Source organism: Ovis aries, chromosome 17, assembly GCF_016772045.2.
Source record: "Ovis aries strain OAR_USU_Benz2616 breed Rambouillet chromosome 17, ARS-UI_Ramb_v3.0, whole genome shotgun sequence".
NCBI classification, from domain to species: Eukaryota; Metazoa; Chordata; class Mammalia; order Artiodactyla; family Bovidae; genus Ovis; species Ovis aries.
In genome coordinates, this window is record NC_056070.1 from 44549992 (window position 1) to 44569382 (window position 19391).

Sequence of the window (19391 nt, forward strand, 5' to 3'; positions counted from 1 at the left end):
GGTTGTTGCTTTTAGAAAACCACTTAAGCTCACTGTCCTGGGTCAGGGCTTCTCACTGAGGCCCCTCTTGGGCAGATGCCCTGCAAAACTTCACCCCAGGGTACACAAGATATTGGGGAAAAGGGCTTTCTGCTGAGACTTTCTCTGCTAGTTGGGGCTGCTGTTGTGTCATGCACAGGCCTCTTGTTTTAAAACATTCACAATTAGTACTTTGAAAAACCAGTAAAATAAAATTTTATTTTGTAGTTATTTCCAAAATCGACAGAAACATCAAATACTCCAATTAGTTGCACTGATTACAGAAAATGTTCATAACCACTTAATAAAAACTGTACTTTCTCCTAAAATAACAGAAATTTGGGGTGGACACACTAAATATTTTAATCCATAAGCATGAAAGATTAACAGCCAGAGGCAAACAAGGACTAAACTGTCAGTTGGACGTTTTACTGAAATGGGCCACTCCTGGGGCATTCATCACTGCCTCTCTGGCAAGGCCAGCAGCTCAAGTCACCTCCCTCACCGGCCAAGGTGCTCCTCCTGTGTGTCCAGAAAGGCGTCACGACACAAAAGTTCAGATCCCACAGCGTCAGGGAGGTGTGACTTTGGAGTGAGAAACTGGTTTTCAAAGCAAGAACCAGATGAGGAAAATCTTTATGTAAGTGACAAGAGTTTTAGGAAACGAATGTACGAAGCAGAATAAGTTACAAATGGGAGAAGCGCTGCGCCCTCCTCCTCTTCCTCCTGCCTGACGGGCTCTGCTGGCAGACACCCTGCTGCCGTGTCTGCCTGGTCCCCATAGTCACAGTATCTGGGGGCCCTCATCCAGTCCCTCAAACAGGCCTGCTTGGACCCCTCAGGCTCGTCCTGGATGAGAGGGAGGCAGACACCCTGCGAAAGAGATGAAGCTGGTCTGATCTGAGTGCTTCCCTTTTCCTTCCTGGACCGTGAGTGAAGAACTCTGTGTTGTAGATCCTTTTGCCTTCCTGCTGCCTAGAGGTGGCCGTCCCCGCTGCGCAGCCTGTGGGGGGGACACGGGGGAACCTGCGGTCTTGGCGGCACCCACACCAGGCCAGCGAGGGGCTGAGGAGGATGTGGGGCCTCAAAGCGGCCCTCAGGAACGGGAAATCTTGTCAGGAGGCATGAACCCTGTGTCCCCAAGGGCCCTGAGAGCCACTCGGCCATCGGGCCGGACCACCAGGTGAGTAATGCTGCCGTTGTTGAGGGAAAGGCGGAGCCAGCCTTCTGGAGGGAACTGCAGTGCCCTGAGGAGAAGAGAGAATGTGCTAGAAACAGGCCAGGTGGGCCAGGTCTCGTCAAAGCTGAGGGTCCCCCACCCCAGATTAGAAGCCCCTGGTCAAACTTCCAGGGGCTGGATCCAGCATCTGTAAGTCCCTCCTGTTTGCAGATGGGGTTTCTCAGAGGAAGGAGCTGCCGGGCAGATGTCAACTTAACAGTCCAACAAGGGGTAGGGGACAGTCCAGTCCCTCTGGGATGGGGATCAACCACGCTCAAGGCCTGCAGGTGAGGCACAAGCACCCTGGTTAACAAATGCATGCAACTTAACCTGCTTTCCCAGTGTAAACAGAGGGGGCAGAGGGCAGCCAGATGGTGCAGCAGGTGCAACCACGACCCGTGGAGCATTTTCATGCTCTTAAAAGTGCTTTTGAGGCACAGTTAGTATTTGCTGAAGAGCCCAGCATGACTACAGCCTCTGTCCATGTCACCAGACACTCTTCCTGCCCTAGAACTTTGGGGTCGACAAGTGGCAGCCCCGTGGCTTGTCTCACCACTACTCTGTCAAGAGTTTTGCCTACTTGAAGGAGTAACTACCTACACACTGCTTTTTAAAGTCTCAACGTCACACTCACCACTTTAAAAAACTGTCCTAAGTTAGGGGGCAGGTTGCCCTCCCATTTCCTGGGGCAGAGGCCCTGGCTCCCGGCAGCACAGGTACCACTGCTCCAAGCCCAATCATTTCTGGCCCATTTTCAGCACTGGGTTCGCCTCCCAGTGATGCTGGGTCAGTGCTGTCCTGGGATATGGAAGGATGTGTGTTTTACACAGCCCAGAAGTCAAAGCTCAGGCAGCTGGCTTCTGCGCATTAAAAGCAGCACACAGGCTCAGGCTACAAGCCTGCAGCCCAGCCGTTCCTCCCAGCAGCACTCGACCTCGCCTGGAACCTGCTCTCCCAGCATGGCGCTTCTCGCCTGGAGCCGTGTGTGATGTCTGGACAAATGGGCCCATGTGAGAGGGAGGATCCCCTTCGCTCCTGAAGCACCTGCCAAACAGCTTCTAATGGATCCGGGGGAGACAGGGTTACAGTTATTTCACATCTTGCTCTACGTGGGATTTGGTCAAATACATGAGCACCCTGCTGGCCTTTCCAGGTCCAGGCCCTCTGTGACTCATGGATGTGGCTCAGGGCAGGCATCACTGCGAAGGCCTGGAACTTGGTGGGGCCAGGACATAGGGAAGTGGTTGGCTGGCTCCAGTGACACAGGAGCCCCTGGAGAAGCTCCCGACTTCGTACCCTGGATCAGCTGGAGCAGGGAAGTGACTAATACGCCCACAGGTTATAATCCTGCACAAACAGGTCCATGAGCCCATAACTGCAAAAAATTTCCAGTTAATAAGCTAAGGGAAACATGAAACTATGAGGCAAACATCGAGTAACCACGGCAGCATGATCCAGCGACAGGTGCTAAACCAGTCACTGCATGTCAGGGAAATGGGGTGTTGGCATATAAAATGTGACTTTGCAGTGTGAGCAGCCGGCGCATAGCGCCTGAACCAAGCAACCACAACATCGCCCGGGAAAGACTGCCAACGGAGGGCATTTGGTCTGGTCTGTTCCCACCAAAAACACACAGTCATGAGAAAACTGGACTGAAAGCCATTCTACCAGACCACCAGCTGGACTTGGAGGAGACACGCTGTGGGCATAGGCTGGCAGGAGGGAAAGTAGGGCCAAGGGCATCCGGCAGGACCCCTCACCGGCACACGATGTAGCGAATGACATTGGCGTGGCAGATGAAGATCTCATAGCTGTCCTCCTGCTGCTTGGCGTCCGCCCGGTGGATGTAGTTCCGGAAGGCAGCCTCGATCCGCGCTCCATCTTCATAATACTGCTAGGGGCAGAAGAAGGAATCGTGCGTATGGCAGTGTGGGCCCCGCTGCCACCAGGAGCCCAAGGGCAGAGTGGAGGCTGCTCCCCACAGGAGGCTGCCCCGGGGGGGAGTGTTTTTACCACAGCCTCCGGCTTCCAGTGAGACACGGGGGGGTCAGGCTCGATGGGGGCGCCTTCCCTCAGCAGGTCTGTGCTGACCTTGCAGACGCCTGCAGAGAAGCACAGGATTCAGCCCCTTTAGGAGCAGCTGCCCCTCCCTCCCTGCTGCTGGGCACCTAGGGTGCCTGGCACTCACCTGGCAGGTGTTTGCTGATGATGTCAGTGGTTTCTACCGCACGGGTCATGGAGGAATGGACGATTTTATTAAACTTCAACCCCAAGCTTGCAAGTCGGAGACCAGTTAGTTCAGCCTGCTCACGACCTTGAAGGTGGAATACACTGGAGAATTACAGGTGGTGGGAGTCCCTGCTTGTTTCTACTTCACAAATACTTCCGTCCTTACCAAGCACCATTAGGGCTGGGGAACAAGACGGGCAGCCCCTCCCGGGTCTCAGGCCTAAGGAAGAGGTCAGGCTTTCAACTGGTAAAGTCAGTGAGACAGACCAGCCACCTCCAGCCCCATACAGAAAAAGCATCAAAACCAATGGCCACAAAGACTTCCCTGGTGGCACAATGGATAAGAATCCACCTGCCAATGAAGGGGACATGGATTTGACCCCTCGTCCAGGAAGATCCCATATGCTGCAAAGCAACTAAGCCTGTGCACCACAACTACTGAGCCCATGCTCCTCAACAAGAGAAACCACTACAATGAGAAGCCTATGCAACATGATGAGGAATAGCCGCTGCTCACAACTAGAGAAAAGCTTCACAGCAACAAAGACCCAGCACAGCCAAAAATGAATACATTTTTAAAAACTTATTTAAAAAAAGGTTGAGGACGTTTTCAAAGTCTGTCTTGAGTCAGAATAAGCTGATTGTTACTATTAATGACAAAGCTCACATCTGGGCCAAGAACACCTGACACAGGCCCAAGGAGGCCTGCCGAGAGGATCAGCAGACAGCCCAGCCACATACCTAGGGGCGTCAGCGTGCGGTCCTTCTCCAGGGAGGCGTCCACGTGGTACTGCGAGTGCCTGATGAGGAAGATGTGCCGTGTGGCCTTGGCCTTGCAGTGGTCCAGTCTGGACGTCAGCTCCTCTTCTCCAGACTCTAGGTTCCTCTTCCGCAGGTTGACCAGGGACAGCGGTTCTCTCCTGACGTTGAAACACAAGACGGCGCGCTCTGGGCCCCTGCTCACAAGTCACCCCTAGTCTTTCTGACAGAGGGGCTTCCTGTGGTTGGGAGGTGTAGGGGAGGAGCCAATGTCCTCTGTTCTCGGTGCTAGGCCTGCCCTGGGTGGCTGGATGGTGGACAGACAGATAAGCAAAGCCTCTGTGCTGTCATGTCCTTGTGAGGAGACAGTCACAGCAAGGGGACCAGTGACACAGAGAAGAGGAAGGAGAGGCTGTGGGAGGATAGGTGGGACATGCCCACCAGGCAGCCTCGCTGACAGGGATGCTGTGCTGCCCCTTAGCAGCCACTGACTGTGTGGCTACTTACACTCAAACTCATAAAAATTAAGTACAATTAAAACTCCCATTTCCTCAATCACACAAAGCACAGTTTCAAAGCTTAGCAGCAAGTGGGACAGTGGCCATCACACCGGACAGGGAGAAGAATGTTCCCAGTATCACGGGAATCCCCCTGGTTGGCCCTGCTGGGTGCTGGGAAAGGGCTGATGGGGGGGTTGTGGCTGGGAGGGCACAGCAGTAGCAAAGATGCTGAGAAACGATGTCTGGTGAAGACAGGCTCTGTTAGCTCATGGACCAGAAGTCAGTAGAAGTTAAGTGTCTGTGAGACTGGCAGAGCTGGGAAAAAATGTACTCTGCTGAGACAGTGCTGGAAGAACAAGTTTTGAGGGAAGTCATGGTGAATTCAAGGGTTCTGCTTGGGCCATGTGAACCTGGGGTACCCGTAACATAACCAGGCTGAGATGCCACACTAGCAGTCATGAGGGAGCTGGGGCTCAGCCAGAAAAGACCTCTGGTACCACAGGCAAAGATGCAGGATACTACTCTCCTTACTCCCTCATAAATCTAGACTTGGCAAGCAAATATAGCATGTCATCCTCAAACAAAGCTGAAGTCTGGCTTTCCCTCAAGTTCTTTAACCTCAGAGTGACCCTTTCTTTGGAAAGGCACAAGAAATTAACAAGATTGTACTGATGTTTAAAAGGGAATATGACCCCAGCCTAATCATGAGAAAAACAGACAAATCCCAACTGAAGGACATTCTACAAAATACCTGATCAGCACTTTTCAGAACTGTCAAGTTCATCACAAGTTAAGTCCGAGAAACTGTCAAAGCCTGATTGTCATTTAGGATCCTGGGAGAGACAATGGACTACAAGTAAAAACTGAGGAAATCTCAATAAAGTATGGACATCAGTTAATAATATTGTACCTACACCGGTTCACTGATTGTAACAAATACCCTATGTTAGAGTAAGGTGTTAATAACAGAGGAAGTTAGGTGTGGAACTCTAACAAAACAGGAACTCTATTGTCTTTGCAATTTTTCTGTAACTAGAAGACTATTTTAAAATGAATTTATCTTTAAAAATTAAAGGTTAAAAAGAATACCTCTGAAGTTGTCTATACAATGAGGCTAACAATAAATATTAGTTCTGTGCCCCACACTCAAAGTGTTAAGTAGGAAAGAGCTGGGACTGGGTAAACCATTCCACAACCCAGAGCAGTGCCATCCAATAGAAACAGAACACCGACAACGTATGTTATTTAAAATTTCCAAGTAGCCACATTTACAAAGTAGGAAGAAACGGGAAATTTCAGTAACTCACTTTATTCACTCCAGCATATCAAAAATACTATCGTTTCAATACAATATTTTAAGATCTGCACTGCTTTGGTTTTTAAATTTAAGTTAACATTAAGTAAGGCTAAAAACTGCTTCCGGATTACAGAACCCACCATTTCCAGGTGCTCGATAAAAATACTGACAGCCCGTGGCCGGGGTGCCTGGGACCCCTGGACCTCATGTCAGCTGGCCCTGTCCTTGCGCGGCCTCCTCGCAGAGGCCCCTTCCAGAACCCACCTCCACCTGACCCTCTCCGCAGTATCCCAAATATGGGATTAGCATGCCGTCACCCAATCTGAATATTCATGAGTTGAGAGACAGAAACAAGGACGAGAGCCCTATGAAGGTCCAACCCCTCCGTTTAGGACTGAAAGGGACCACTCCGGGCATCTCAGTACTCCTTCCTCAAAACGACCCCCTGGGCAGACAAGGAAACTGGCGCTCAGAAGAGGGGTCGAGGGACACCTCATGTCCGCAGCCAGCCTCGCGGCCAGAACCGAAAGAGAAACCAGCACGCAAACCTGCCCCGCCCGCCCCTCCGTGGGACCCACCACACCGACCAGACGGGACGGCTAGCGCCCAGGAAGAGCTACCGCCACTGGCCCCGCACCTGTCCCAGTTGGGGTCCCAGACGCCGGGCCCGGGGCGCGCGGCCCCCGCCCACGCCGCGGGCTCGACCACGCGCGGCTCCGCGTCCCCGCCCGCGCGGGGCTTCCCCACCGCCACTGCCGAGAAGAGCACCGCGGCCGAGCCTCCGGCCAGGCCGCAGGCCGCCAGCTGTAGCGCCTGCCGGAACGCCATGCCGGTCAAGTCCCGCGTCGACCCCACGCGGGCTCCGCGCAGGCGTGCTCGGGTGTGGACGGCGTGCGGCGAGGGACACGCTTCGTTGGGCGTACGCTTCCGGCCGGCTGGCTTCGCGGGAGCCGCCGCGTTCGCCGCGGTGACTTCCGGGGATAAAGGCGGAGCCGGGGGGTAGGCGGTGGTTCTGAGACCTTTGGTCGACCTGCTGCCGAAGGCCTGCTGTGCGAGTCGTTTCTGCCTTTGAGCGAGGGCTCAGATGGCGCCCCGGTTGAGCCGTCTGGGCAGGGGCCCGACCCGAGTACTTATACCTGCATCTGCGGAAAGAGCCCAGGGGGAACCCTCGGATAACTTGAGGTTCTGGTTCAGATGAACTAGGAAACTCCAGCAGGGTTTGCTGGTTGCTTTGTTTTTACGGTGGCAAAATACACATATTGCAGAATTTACCAACATAACCGCTTTTAGGTGTACAGCTCAGGGATTAAGCACGTTCTCTTTGTTGTGCGAGTATCACCAGCATCCATCTCCAGAACTTTCTCATCATCCCTAACTAAAATTCTGTGCCTGTTAAAACACTAAACTCCTCACCCGCTTCCCTCAGCCCTTGGCATCCACCATCCTGGTTCCTGTCTCAGTTCGACTGCTCCAGGAATCCCAAAGAAATAGTCAAACAGTATTTGTCCTTTGGAGCTGGATTATGCCACTTAACAATGTCCTCAAGGTTTATCCGAGTCATCTGTCAGAATGTCCTTCCTTTTTAAGGGTGAATAATATTCATCAATGGACATTTGGGTTGTTTCCCCATTTTAGCTATTGAGAATAATGCTGCTGTGAACATGGCATACAAACGTCTCTTCAAGTCCCTGCTTTCTGTTCTCCTGGGTGTATACAACTAAATGGAACTGCTGGATCATCTTGGCAGACTTAAATGGGGAAGTGATATGATCTGACTTACATTTTAAAGTCACTCTGGATTTTGAAGAATGAACGTATTCCACAGAAATACCCAGACCTCTGCATAAACATTGTGTTTTAAACCCATATATTTATGTCTCCTTCCAGAAGGTCACTTATGAAAAATGATAGCAAAAAAAATTTTTTTTAAAGGACAAATTCAAAAAGATGTACTTGAATTCACAGAGGAAACCAAGCAAAGAGATCAGCTGACAAAATTTTGAAAGCTGGAAATCAGATTGTTACTGATCTGAGAAGATGGAATATTAACTGCCTTCACTGAGGGAAGCCAAGAATCAAGCTCATCCAGTCCTGTGAGTCTGGAAGAGCCAGATGAGTTACAGGTACTAGCCCCAACAAAACCGGGTCCCTGCTTGGCCAGCCCACCACCAAGTACCGTGTCACAAGTGCAACCCATGTACACAATCTTCCAAAGAATGTCTGAGTGGCTTTGACTCTTTTAACAATGATATACATCCAAGTATTTACAGACATTTCAGGTAATCCTGATAGGGTAAAACAAAGATCAAATCAACCCTGAATATTCATTGGAATGACTGGATAGAGCCAGCTCATTGAAAAAGACCCTAATGCTAGGAAAGACTGAAGGCAAAAGAAGAGGGGACAGAGGATGAGATGGTTGGATGGCATCACCGACTCGATGGACATAAATTTGAGCAAACTGCAGGAGATAGTAAGGATGGGGAAGGCTGGCATGTTGCAGTTCATGGGGTCGCAGAGTTGGACATGAGTTAGTGACTGAACAACAACAAAGATCAAATAGAAAAGAAAAAAAAAAAAGAACCCTGTGAAAACAGAAAACAGCGCACAAGACAGAAGAAAACTTTAAAATATATACAATTGAGATCCCAAGGGATATTGTATCCATGAAATAAGAATGGGAGACTATCAGGAAAGAATGTTCTGAGAATGAAAAAGCAGGGAAGGAGGGCTAATGTAAATGAGCAACAGGAGAGTAGAGCCAGTGGAAAGGGTGGTATATAGGGCCTCTCAGAAGGTCAGGGAAAGTCTTGGTCTAAGGGGCCCTTGCCCTATAGGGCCAAGTAGCTAAACAGCTGTATTGTGATATATTTTACCACAAATTTTTAAACATTTAAAAAATTCCAAGAGCAGTTCTCTGGTCACTCATTTCTATCAAAGCAACAGCAATTATTCTGAGAAATTAAAATCACCACTGAAAATGCTACATTATAGTTTATTGTGATCCTAATTCAATCCAGGGTGACAGGTGAAATCATCTCTGCTATATTTAAGTTTCTAGGGCAGCACCACCTGAGGACAGCGATTGCCTTTTTAAAACACAATTCTGACATTAAGAGATTTCTGTTTCTCCATCCATCATGTTCGAGTCATCTTGAATCTCATGATCTAGAGCCCGGCTGGCTTATTTCTGTTCTCTCACCCCACCCCAGTCATCAGTGTGTCTGACAACCTCTCCAGGTCATCTTCACTTCCCCAGAGAGGCCAGGTAGGCGTACCAGAACAGAGCCACCAAGTTTGCAAAAAGCACCCGGAACTGCCAGAGAGAACAGATGGTAAGGTAAGAAGAGGAAGGCCCTGGGCACACTCATCAAGTACGAGGCCCCCAGGACAGTGCTCATCCACTGGTCAGCCCATCTACCCACTGTTGGATTTACTGAGTCTTTACTATGAGGCACTATGCCTCGGCTCCAGCAGAGAGAGGTGAGGAGGACAGTCCCCCTGCCTGATAATGTTAACTGGACAGTAGGGAAAACACTTTTTCACTGATCACTTCAGCTCCTAGTAGGCCCCTCTCACCCCAGGACCAGACATCATGTGGGTAGCTTCACCCAGCTCTTCCCTGACAACTCCGTGACCAGTTCACTCAGACCCATCCTGTTGCCACTATCTGCTTCAATGATCTGACAGACGTACTCCCACCTAAAACCACCTGTAGTCAATTACTGAGTTTCCCCTGCACATAAGCTCCAGGAAAGTAGCAATCTTGCCTATCTCATTAATCACTCAAGGCCAGAATCTACAGCCACAGGGCATACAGCAGGTGCTCAATACATATGTGTTGAATAAATGCCCTGCCACTTAAGCACTCACCTGCAACCACCTTTTAGGGAGCTCTCTGACCCCAAGCTTGCAGTGCTTCCCCTAAGCTACTCAGAAGGATTCTATTTTCCAGCCTCTCTACCCTCATCCACAGGCCCCGCCACATCCTCAGCCATTCTGTTTTCTCATGTCTTTATTTCATTCTCTATATGCCTTAGAACCTATGGTCCATATCCCTGGTTTTCTTCCCTTCCTGTTCCTCAGTTGTACTCCGTTGAAAAACCCCAATCCTCCCTGCTTCTCACCTGCCCCAGGCCCCTGCACAAAAGGGTCTTTACCCTCTGCTGGTTCCCCCATCTCCAATCAGCTTCCTCTCCTATCTTTCACAATGCCAAGGCGACCACTACTTTATTCCGCTCAAAACACCCATCAGCCTCCCCTGCCCTACCCGCCTCCCTCCTAGAGGAAACACAAGGTGTGGCCGGGGGTCCCCAGTCAACAGTGACCTCCTCTCTCTCCTCTGCTCAACGGGAAGAAGTGTCTCTCTGCTTATGTGCCACTCCCATCCCCACCCCTCTCACTGGGGCAGCCTGGGGCACCACGTGCCTGTCACATGGCCACTCTTCCAGCTGCCAAACCTCCTTTCCTGGACCACTGCTAACTACTGTTTTCTCCCTATGCTTCACAAACTTGTAGTTAGACTCTGTAGTTTATCTTCTACTTTTTCACCCACTCAGCCTCAACAGTCTGGCTTCAGCCCCATCGAGCCACTGAAATTGCTCTTGGAAAGGTCATTTAAGCTAATGGAGACTTAGTGATTTTTAACTTCCAACAACATCAGCTACTGCTGTTCATCACTGCCTCTGGTTTTCTGCTATCCTTGGTGTGTGTGGTGTGTGATTACCAAGCCCTCCCTTCTCCCCTCTCCTACCCTTTCAAGGTAGCTCTTTCCCAAGAGGGCTCTTGCCCCGGGTCTCTTTCCTCTATCTAAAGCAGGGTGGAAACCAGCTTTTATGAGCTAATTTCAGGTAGATTACTTAAATAGTGTGCAGAAAAACAGTAACACAGCAGGCTGAGGCCTGGGAATTTCTGGAAAGGCCTGTTTGAGAGTTGGGATCTGGGAACTTGGATGTGGGTTCCCACCTTTCTCCAACTGATGAGAATGGCTCTCTGGGCCTAGAGTGCCTACAAAATCAGTGTGCCTAAAGCTGAGTGCCTGCTCTCCTCCCCGGGGTCTGGAACTCTGGTGCAGGCACCAGTGTCCATGTGTCAGCCCCAAGTAAAACCCTGGGCAGAAATATTGCCGTGGCTGATTTTGTGGGTAAATGATCGCTTGCTCCCAGTAGCCCTCAGGGCAGGGAGCATGGAGTGCCTGTAATGGCTTCCCAGGATTCAGTTGTACATCCCTTTTGCATGGCCCTAGTAAATCTCAGCCATGAGCCCATACACCTGGCAGTAGTCTTGGGACCGAGTCATAGGTGAGCTATACTGGGTGTGAAGACAGTGGACAATGGCAGGGCCTTCAACCAACCAGAAGGTGGCCCCTCAGCTGCCTGCCTAGGGTCGGCAGCCAGAGGTCAGTGAGTTGGTTCACACCCAGACACTCTGCCCCTTACCACTCAGAGCCCCTCCGCCTCACTCAGGTTTGGCTCTGATGTCCCTGCGAGTGAGGCTGCCTTGGCTGCAATCTGTAAAGCCTTGGAGGTGGGGGGTGGGGGTGGGCATCCAACCCTAGAAAGCTGAGCACAGCCTGGGATGAAGGGGCACAGCGTGGACCCAGCTTGGGCCCCCCTATGTCACTTTGCCTCCTCAAATCCAGTAATGGTAGCAACTCAGAGCAGAGAGAAAAGCCTCAGGAGGAATCCAGAACCTGGGATGACCCAAGGCTCGGGAAAAAGGTTGGGCTCTAGGGAAGCTTGAAGCCTGGCACCTAGCTGGCCTCACCTGCACAGGGATATAGTTGATGTTAATAAACTGCACAGGTGTCCACACTCGCCAGTTCATCCGCAGCGCCGGCCAGAACCCGCTCTTCATCTTGGCAGTGAAAGCGGCGGTGTCCTGCCCCTGCAAAGGGGGGGAAACGCAGACTGTGAGCAATACTGGTCTTTGAGGCGAAGGACTCCAAAGCCTAACTCAATGATTTCTTTAAAACTGCATGTTTTATTCCATTTATATGGACATAGCACATGTGTGTGCTTGATCAGTGATACAGCCGGATGAACTAACAATCTAGTAGAAAGATCACCGAAACAGTGCTCTCATTGTGTGTGACCTTTGCCCACGACCCCTGAGAGCTGAGCTGATGATGGTGTGATTCACACTGCTGGCCTGGGCACCAGAATTGCAGCTGCTGATGGCTCAGCTGTCAGTTCTTTCCAGAATAACCTCCAAAGTTGATACATTTCCTTTCAAAACTTGTCAGGAGTTCTTTTTAAAAAATAGACCCCAATAAATGATTCTAAATGTCACCTGGAAGGATAGATGCATAAAAATACCCATCTTCAAAAAGAGTAAGAAAGGAAGGCTTGCTTTACTAGAGATTTTTAAAATTCTCTACAGTTATGGCAATTAAAAAGTCTGCTGGCGGCAGTGGTGGTTTCATCGTTAAGGTGCGTTGAGACTCCATGGACTGTAGCCCACCAGGCTCCTCTGTCCATGGGACTTCCCAGGCAAGAATACTGGAGGGGGTTGCCATTTCCTCCTCCAGGGGATCTTCCCCACCCAGGGCTGAATCCACACCTCCTGCACGGGCAGGCGGATTCTTCACTGCTGAGCCGCCCAGGAGGCCCGTAGACCGAAGTATATCTCACGCTATATTAAAAACAAACACATAATACTACAGGAAAGCATAGGAAAATATTTCTATTATCTTTGGGCCTATCAAAATGTACAAAATCAAATCATAAGAGTAGAAGAGGAAAATATAGGAAAATATTTCTAGTATCTTCCTTTAAGGAAGCCGATGAAGGAAAAAGACTAGATTTGAATACATGACTTTTTAAGGTTTTGTATGGAGAAAGACACTATAAGATACTTTATATAACTTATACAAACATTTTTATGAAGGTAAACATCTAAAAATGGGGAAAATATCTGTAACTTTTATTTGGCAAAGGATGGATATCTTTAATATGTACAAACATACAAATAAGAAAAAATGCAAACATTCTAAGAGAAAATGAGCAGAGTTAGTGGAAGAAATACAGATAAGCATATAAAAAGATACCCAACCTCATAAAGATACAGAAAATATTTTTCACCTGACTTCCCTGGTTGGGCAGTGGTTAAGAATCTGCCTCACAGTGCAGGGGACACGGGTTTGATCCCTGGTCCAGGAAGCTCCCACATGCTGCACAGCAACTGAGCCTGGCGCCACTACTACTGAGCCCACATTCTAGAGCCGGAGAGCTGCAACCACTGAACCTGCGTGCCTACAGCTCGTGCTCCACAACAAGAGTTTAGAGATCTCTGGGATCACAAAACTTGCATCTGAATCCTGACTCAATGACAGACACAGTTACAGCACCTCAGGCCAGTGTTTACCCTGTAAATAACTGAAGGCCTCAGCTTCCTCAATTGTCAGGTGGATTGATATTAGGCTCAAAGACCTGAAGCACTGGATGCAGAGCTCAGTGCTCAACAGATGTCAGCTGATGCTATCATTCTGCACCACTATAGGGAGGACAGACAAGGACAGCCTTTTTGGATAATAATTCTAGTAATTGACCATGAAGGAATCCCTATACAACAGAGACAGGCGTATGGTTTGTAACACAATGTCTGGATCACAGAATGTCGGATGTGGAAGCAGCTTGTAGTGTGTGTGCCGTATGGAGAGCGTGGTCCCACACGTGTCATGGTAGCATTGCCTTATCCATGCAGGGAATTTATTTCTTAATGAAAATATACTCACTTCCTATTTGGAAGGAAAAAATAGGGAGAAACTGCTGTGGTACCCTCAATCCTAACATAAGCACCCTTTCACTTTCTCCTATCTGATTTCCTAAGGACTTCCCAGATATTTCTTTTTACTATCAGGGACTTATTAGGAATCACAGGGAAGTTTAAACATCTTTCCTACCTCTCACCAGGGTCACTTTAGACAGCAATGGGTGTTCTCCTTACTAACAAGAACTTGAGATGTGGTTTCAAAATAAAACCCAAGTGAGAAGTGTTTACTTGCTGTGATTGGTTGAAATAAATTACTTCCAGGGCAGAACATGACACATCTCAGCACACAGAGGACGAAAAGGAGATGGTGAGGGTGGTAGGTAGTGGGAATGGGGTTGGGTGAACACACCTCTCAAGTTTTCCATTGCAATGTTAAGTCTATGCTGATAAGTTAACCTCTTCAGAGCACTTGTGATGTCCACACCCCAAGTGAGCACAGGGTTCTGCAAGGTCCATGGACCCCTCTGGTGTCTGGTGAAGCCCATGCAGCCACTTCCCAGAATGTTTTGAAATGCATAAAATATATGGGAGTACAAAGAAATCAATTATACTGAAGTATGGGAGTTGGTGACAGACAGGGAGGCCTGGCATGCTGAGCACATGGGGTTGCAAAGAGTCGGACACAACTGAACGACTGAACTGAGCTGAACAGCTATCGAAACATTCAGAAAACATTCTTATAAACCAGTATATGTGCTTCTTCACCTACACATTCAGTGATAAGACCTGCCGAAAGGTGTCAGGAGTGATGAGCATAAACGATACTCCGGGGTAACTGTGACAATGGATGTGTGACAGCCGTCTACCTCGGACGCTTACATCAGGCCAACAGGTACTGCTAGTATGTCTGTGCTTTGCTTCTGATATTTCATAGAGGAAAAAGTGAAACTTCAACTTGAGTGAAAAGTTCAGAGACCCTCTGAATTCCAACCACAGCATCCTTATGCCAACGAACAGCTGGCATGCATGAGTGCTAGAGACCAACCTCCAGGAAGTTCATGACAAGGAAGAACAAAGACAGGAAGGCAGGTGCGAAGAGAAGGCGGTCCAGGAGGAGCCTCTTGATGCCTGCCAAGGGGACATCGGAAGGGATCCAGCGCTCCATCAAGAGGTAGAAGAAGTGACCCAGCGGCCCTGTAAAAAAAAACCTGAGGCCCGCGGTGGGGGTGAGTTGGACACACCCTTCACCCTCAAACCCCAGATCCTAAAACCTGCCTCCCTGGAGTCCCTCAGCGCTGACCACAGAGGTCTGTGTGGCCCTTCTAGAAAACATGCTTTCAATGCATCTGCTCCAGGCATTCATTTTTGCCACTGACAGACCAGGCTTGTTCCTGCTTTGCACCCCCTTGTCATCACATGGCTGGCTCCTTCTCAACATTGTTGGCTCAGAGAGTGCCTTCCAATGGTCCTGAATAATAAACCTACCACTGTCCCAGCCACTCTCTATTCTAGGCCCTGTCCATTTTCTTCAAAGCATTTATCACTGGATGTCATGGTCTTATTTGTTTATACAGTGCCCTCTCTTCACCCTTAGAAGGTAAACGCCACAAGGCAGGATCATGTCTGTCTGTTCACTGCTCTGTCTGGAACATGGCCTGGCTCAGAGATGCTCGGTAAATAAACAGAAGCATCCCAGGTGTCAGAGCTTTTTATCAAACTCTCTACGATCATTATCAGGGCTGAGACCTGGTGCTGTGTGCTGGCTTGTCTATATTATTTTTCATTTCAAACAGCACAGGAAGAAAACTGAACCCTGCCACCATGTCTACAGGATCAACAGATCTGAGATTCCATGAAATCCAGAATCAAAAGATGAGCAGGGGCCCAGGGGCCTTCTAGCTCCACAGTGCCAAGCCTTTAAAAAAATGGTTTTCCCTTGTCTTTCTCCACCCTCTCAGAGAATGTTAACTGGCCCAGAGCAGGGCTTCTTAGAAGGAAGAGAAACAGGAAGTCTTGAGGATGGAAAACTGTGACTGGATAAGGGGAATGGATCAGAATCACTTCCAGGTGGAGGGATTATCACCCCCTCTTTGGAGGGATTAGGACTTTAAATACATATGGGAAAAGCTGTGACGACTCAAGTTAGCATGCTTACAATACAAAAAATGTTATTTGCAAATTTTTTTTTCACTGTAATGTATCACTTTATTTTTTTTTTTGGTTTTTCTACTTCTTCTTTATTTTAAATTTATTTATTTTTATTTTTATTTATTTCTTTTTCTTTTTTCTTTTTCTTTTTTTTTTTTGCACCCCCCTCCCACCTCCCTCCCCATAACATCTCTCTGGGCAAATTTTGAATTGAAAAAAAATCAATCTTATTGCAAAAGATTTCTAAAAATCCATCTATACAAACACTGTTGTTGGCCAGAGAACTCGGGGTGGATTTAATAGATAAAACTTCTGAATCTCTGTGCTTTTGCGATTTAAAAAGTAGTTCAGAAACGACAATTTTCAGGATACCTAAGGATTTCTTTTCTGAATGGTTATGCTCTGAATTTAACAACAGAAACTAACTGGTCATATTTGAGTCTGCTTTCCTCTTTCAGAGTCTTTGGGTCCTGAAGTCTGATTTCAGGTTTAGGTGCCCTCAGGCCTCTCAGCTCAATTACTATGGCTACCCTCACCCATGCAATTCAAAATAAAAACCAAATAAAACTACAAAACAAGTGAAGCTAACGTTATCCATCATTCTGATTTTTCTCCCACGATGACTTCAATGCTTTTTTAAAAATTACTTTTCTGAATTAGGTAATTCCAGGTGTTGATATCCTAGCTTTGTCGCACTTAGCCTGCTACTGAGTAAATCAGTCCCTTTATGGAACTCACCCATAGATAGCATATCTGAGAGGCCCGCTGACATCTAGCTTTTGAGAGCAGTTTTCTTTTTTCTGCTTCTTCTCAATCAACTGTGCCAGGAAGTTCCCAAGTGCTGACAAAATGCCACTGTGGAGAGAGGGGTATTCAGAACACAGAAGCGAACTACCGGGGCTGGAGGCGCGGGGCGGGAGGCGCGGGGCGGGGAGCACATCTATTCCTGCACATAATTAGCACAGTGGTTCGAAGAACATGCTGGGGATGGGTGGAGATGAACCCTTATCAGAGCAGCGAAATGTAAGTTCCCAGCATGAAAAGGTGGAGACGGCAGAACTTAATACACACACAGAAGCATGGTAAGATTTCCAATCGGTGGGTTGTATAAATGTCATATCTGGATTGTGATGATAGCCTATAATTTTAGAAAAAGTTACCCTGTGTAGTTATAAAAGGGCAACGCCAAGGGATCCTTATGAAGAAAATTTTCTTTATTTTGACTCCAGTGGTAGACACACAAACCTATACATGTGACAAAACTGCATAGATCTTAATGCCTACAGTCACGGAAGAGTACAAGAAAAGCTGGGGAAATCTGAATAAGTCCTATGGTCTGCTGTCTATACAGTGTCCTGGTTGTGATACTACAGTTTTACAGAATGTTGCCAATGGGGGAAATTGGGGCAAGTATACTAGGGATCTCCCTGTATTGTTTCTTACAACTACACGTGAATCTGGGGCTTCCCAGGTGGTGAAGAACCTGCCATGCAGGAGATGCAAGAGACACGGGTTCGATCCCTGGATTGGGAAAATCTCCAGGAGGAGGGACTGGCAACCCACTCCAGTTATTCTTGCCTGGAGAGTACCATGGACAGAGGAACTGGGTGGGCTACAGTCCACAGGGTCGCAGAGCCAGACGTGACTGAAGCAACTTAGCACACGCGCACATGTAAATCTACAATCATCACAATAAAACTTTCAAATAGAAAGATGGAGATGGGCCCAGCTGCTCAATAATTGGTCTATATCTGCATTCTGAGAAGCTTTCTAAGCTATAAAGTCCAAAATTCTTGGACGAGACAAGGAGCCTCTTGATCTGATCTTTCACTACTTCTTCCTCATCCTCTCCCTTGGCTGTTGTTCATTTTCTCCAGGAACACAGGCCCATCTTCCACTCCACCACTATTAGATTGCTCCTCCCTCAGGACCTTTGCTCCTGCTGTGCCCTCTAACCTCTGATTCCCTGTTTTGTACAGCCTGTTCCTTCTTCAGGCTTCTATTTAAGTGTCACCTCCTCAAATAAAACTTCCCTGACCACTTTATCTGTGTTATACATTTATCTACTTTTTGACTAGTTCTTTACTAGAACGCAAGATCCGTGAGGGTAGGGACAGGACTTACTTGTCTTAATCATCGCTAATGCTCCCCAGACAGGAAGCAGCTGTACACATGTATGAAAGGCTGTATTAATAAAAGGGGACAAACTTGTAAAATGGATTAATTAAAAGGAAGGGGGGGATGTCTCATAAAATGTTTAGTACTCCAAATCAAAGGGCCCACCTAACCGCAGCAAGGGGGGCACTGTGTCAGCTTTCTCCCAAATGCAAAGCTGCTGAAGCATATCTTAACATCTCCCACCCGGTCTAGCCTTCCTTGCCCTTCCTAAATTAGGTGTTCACCTCAACCCATTTAGTCCATCCGGTGGTGGCTGTGGTTTAGTCGGGAAGTCCTGTGCGACTCTTAGGACCCCAGGGCCTGTAGCCCTAGCCCGCCAGGCTCCTCTGTCCATGGGATTTCCCAGGCAAGAATACTGGAATAGGCTGCCATTTCCTTCTTCAGGGGCTCTTCCCGGCAAAGGAATCGAACCCGGATCTCTTGCATTGCAAGCAGACTCTTTACCGACTGAGCCACCAGGGAATCCCCAGCCTATCCTGGACTCAAAACAAGAGCAGGCACTAACGAACTGGAAGGTAGCTGCAGAACCTGCGCAGAGCCGAGCGGGTGACAGATGTTTCCCCCAGTCCCCTTTCACCCCGGACGACCGCCACCTCCGGGGCAGAGGGGCCGGAGGCCCCGAGGCCTGCAGCAAGTCCTTCAGCTCGGGCACTCCTTTAGTCTGGCCCCTGGGTCCACATTTTAGGGTGTTTACGAGTCACAGCTCGGAACCAAATATACAGAACAGCACGTGCTAAGAGTTCTGGTTAATTTAAGGCAATTGGAGGGTCATTTTGACACACACGGATTTTGCCTTCCACATTCAAACCCCCACGTTGGATGGATGTACCTGTGGGGCTGGGTCACCGGCCGACAGAGCTCTGGGCCGCGCCCACCCCCGCACCCCGCCTCGCCCCCACCGGCCCCGTCCAGTCCCCTCCTCCGCCTCTCTGCGCAGACCTGGTGGCCGCTTTGGTGAGTACTGGGTAGAGCCGCAAAAGGCGCAGGTACTGGGAGAGCGCCCGCCGCGGGAGCGGCTCTAGTCCAGCCTCCGCCCGCAGCTTCGACGCCGCCGGCGCCATCGCCTTCCCCGGTCCACGCCCACCGGGGGCACAGACCCCACTCTTGGCTTGTCGGGCTCTGGGCCCCAGGGCGCGGGGCGGGGACGGCCGGACATTTCCCGCCCCGCCGCGTCGCGCAGTGCCGCCGGGTACAGACCCCTGGATACGCAACGCGAACCTCCGCGCACTTTTCCCGGACTCCCTAACGGGCCACCGCCCCCTCGGGCGCCGGCGGCGATTGGAGCTTTTTGGGGCGGGGTGCGACGAGCCTCCTGATTGGGCGGTGGGGC

At 49.3% G+C, this 19391-nt stretch overlaps 2 protein-coding genes across 7 annotated transcripts; both read right to left on the reverse strand.

Annotated features, from left to right (window-relative positions):
* Positions 1–207: 207 nt before the first annotated feature.
* On the reverse strand, positions 208–6869 carry PGAM5 (PGAM family member 5, mitochondrial serine/threonine protein phosphatase). Of its 3 annotated transcripts, none has more exons than XM_027956356.3 (6): positions 6660–6869; positions 4208–4386; positions 3426–3551; positions 3251–3339; positions 2998–3128; positions 208–1265 (listed from the first exon to the last, which is right to left on the reverse strand). In XM_027956356.3, exons 1-6 carry the CDS (start codon positions 6848–6850, stop codon positions 1115–1117), a joined length of 867 nt encoding a protein of 288 aa, XP_027812157.1. In that variant the 5' UTR covers positions 6851–6869; the 3' UTR covers positions 208–1114. The 3 variants fall into 3 exon arrangements, with proteins under 3 accessions (XP_027812157.1, XP_027812156.1, XP_060256683.1); XM_027956355.3 differs by having other exon boundaries at positions 2998–3131; XM_060400700.1 differs by having other exon boundaries at positions 208–3339.
* A 114-nt stretch (positions 6870–6983) lies between these two features.
* Positions 6984–19139, reverse strand: PXMP2 (peroxisomal membrane protein 2). Of its 4 annotated transcripts, none has more exons than XM_042234454.2 (5): positions 19001–19139; positions 16622–16738; positions 14781–14943; positions 11789–11908; positions 6984–7164 (listed from the first exon to the last, which is right to left on the reverse strand). In XM_042234454.2, exons 1-5 carry the CDS (start codon positions 19120–19122, stop codon positions 7153–7155), a joined length of 534 nt encoding a protein of 177 aa, XP_042090388.1. In that variant the 5' UTR covers positions 19123–19139; the 3' UTR covers positions 6984–7152. The 4 variants fall into 4 exon arrangements, with proteins under 4 accessions (XP_042090388.1, XP_027812159.2, XP_060256685.1 ...); XM_027956358.2 differs by lacking the exon at positions 6984–7164 and adding an exon at positions 8998–9338; XM_060400702.1 differs by lacking the exon at positions 6984–7164 and having other exon boundaries at positions 8998–11908; positions 14781–14929.
* Positions 19140–19391: the final 252 nt, after the last annotated feature.

Bases quoted from the DNA above. Each gene is read 5' to 3' on its own strand.
- PGAM5 (XM_060400700.1), bottom strand. From the start codon at position 6,850: ATGGCGTTCCGGCAGGCGCTACAGCTGGCGGCCTGCGGCCTGGCCGGA. The intron at 4,387-6,659 runs GTGCGGGGCCAG...TTTCAACGTCAG, and splicing joins TGGGACCCCAACTGGGACAG to GAGAGAACCGCTGTCCCTGG. The intron at 3,552-4,207 runs GTATGTGGCTGG...TCCACCTTCAAG, and splicing joins CCGCACGCTGACGCCCCTAG to GTCGTGAGCAGGCTGAACTA.
- PXMP2 (XM_060400701.1), bottom strand. From the start codon at position 19,122: ATGGCGCCGGCGGCGTCGAAGCTGCGGGCGGAGGCTGGACTAGAGCCG. The intron at 16,739-19,000 runs GTCTGCGCAGAG...CTCTCTCCACAG, and splicing joins CTCACCAAAGCGGCCACCAG to TGGCATTTTGTCAGCACTTG. The intron at 14,944-16,621 runs GTGAGTTCCATA...CGCGGGCCTCAG, and splicing joins CTCAGATATGCTATCTATGG to GTTTTTTTTTACAGGGCCGC.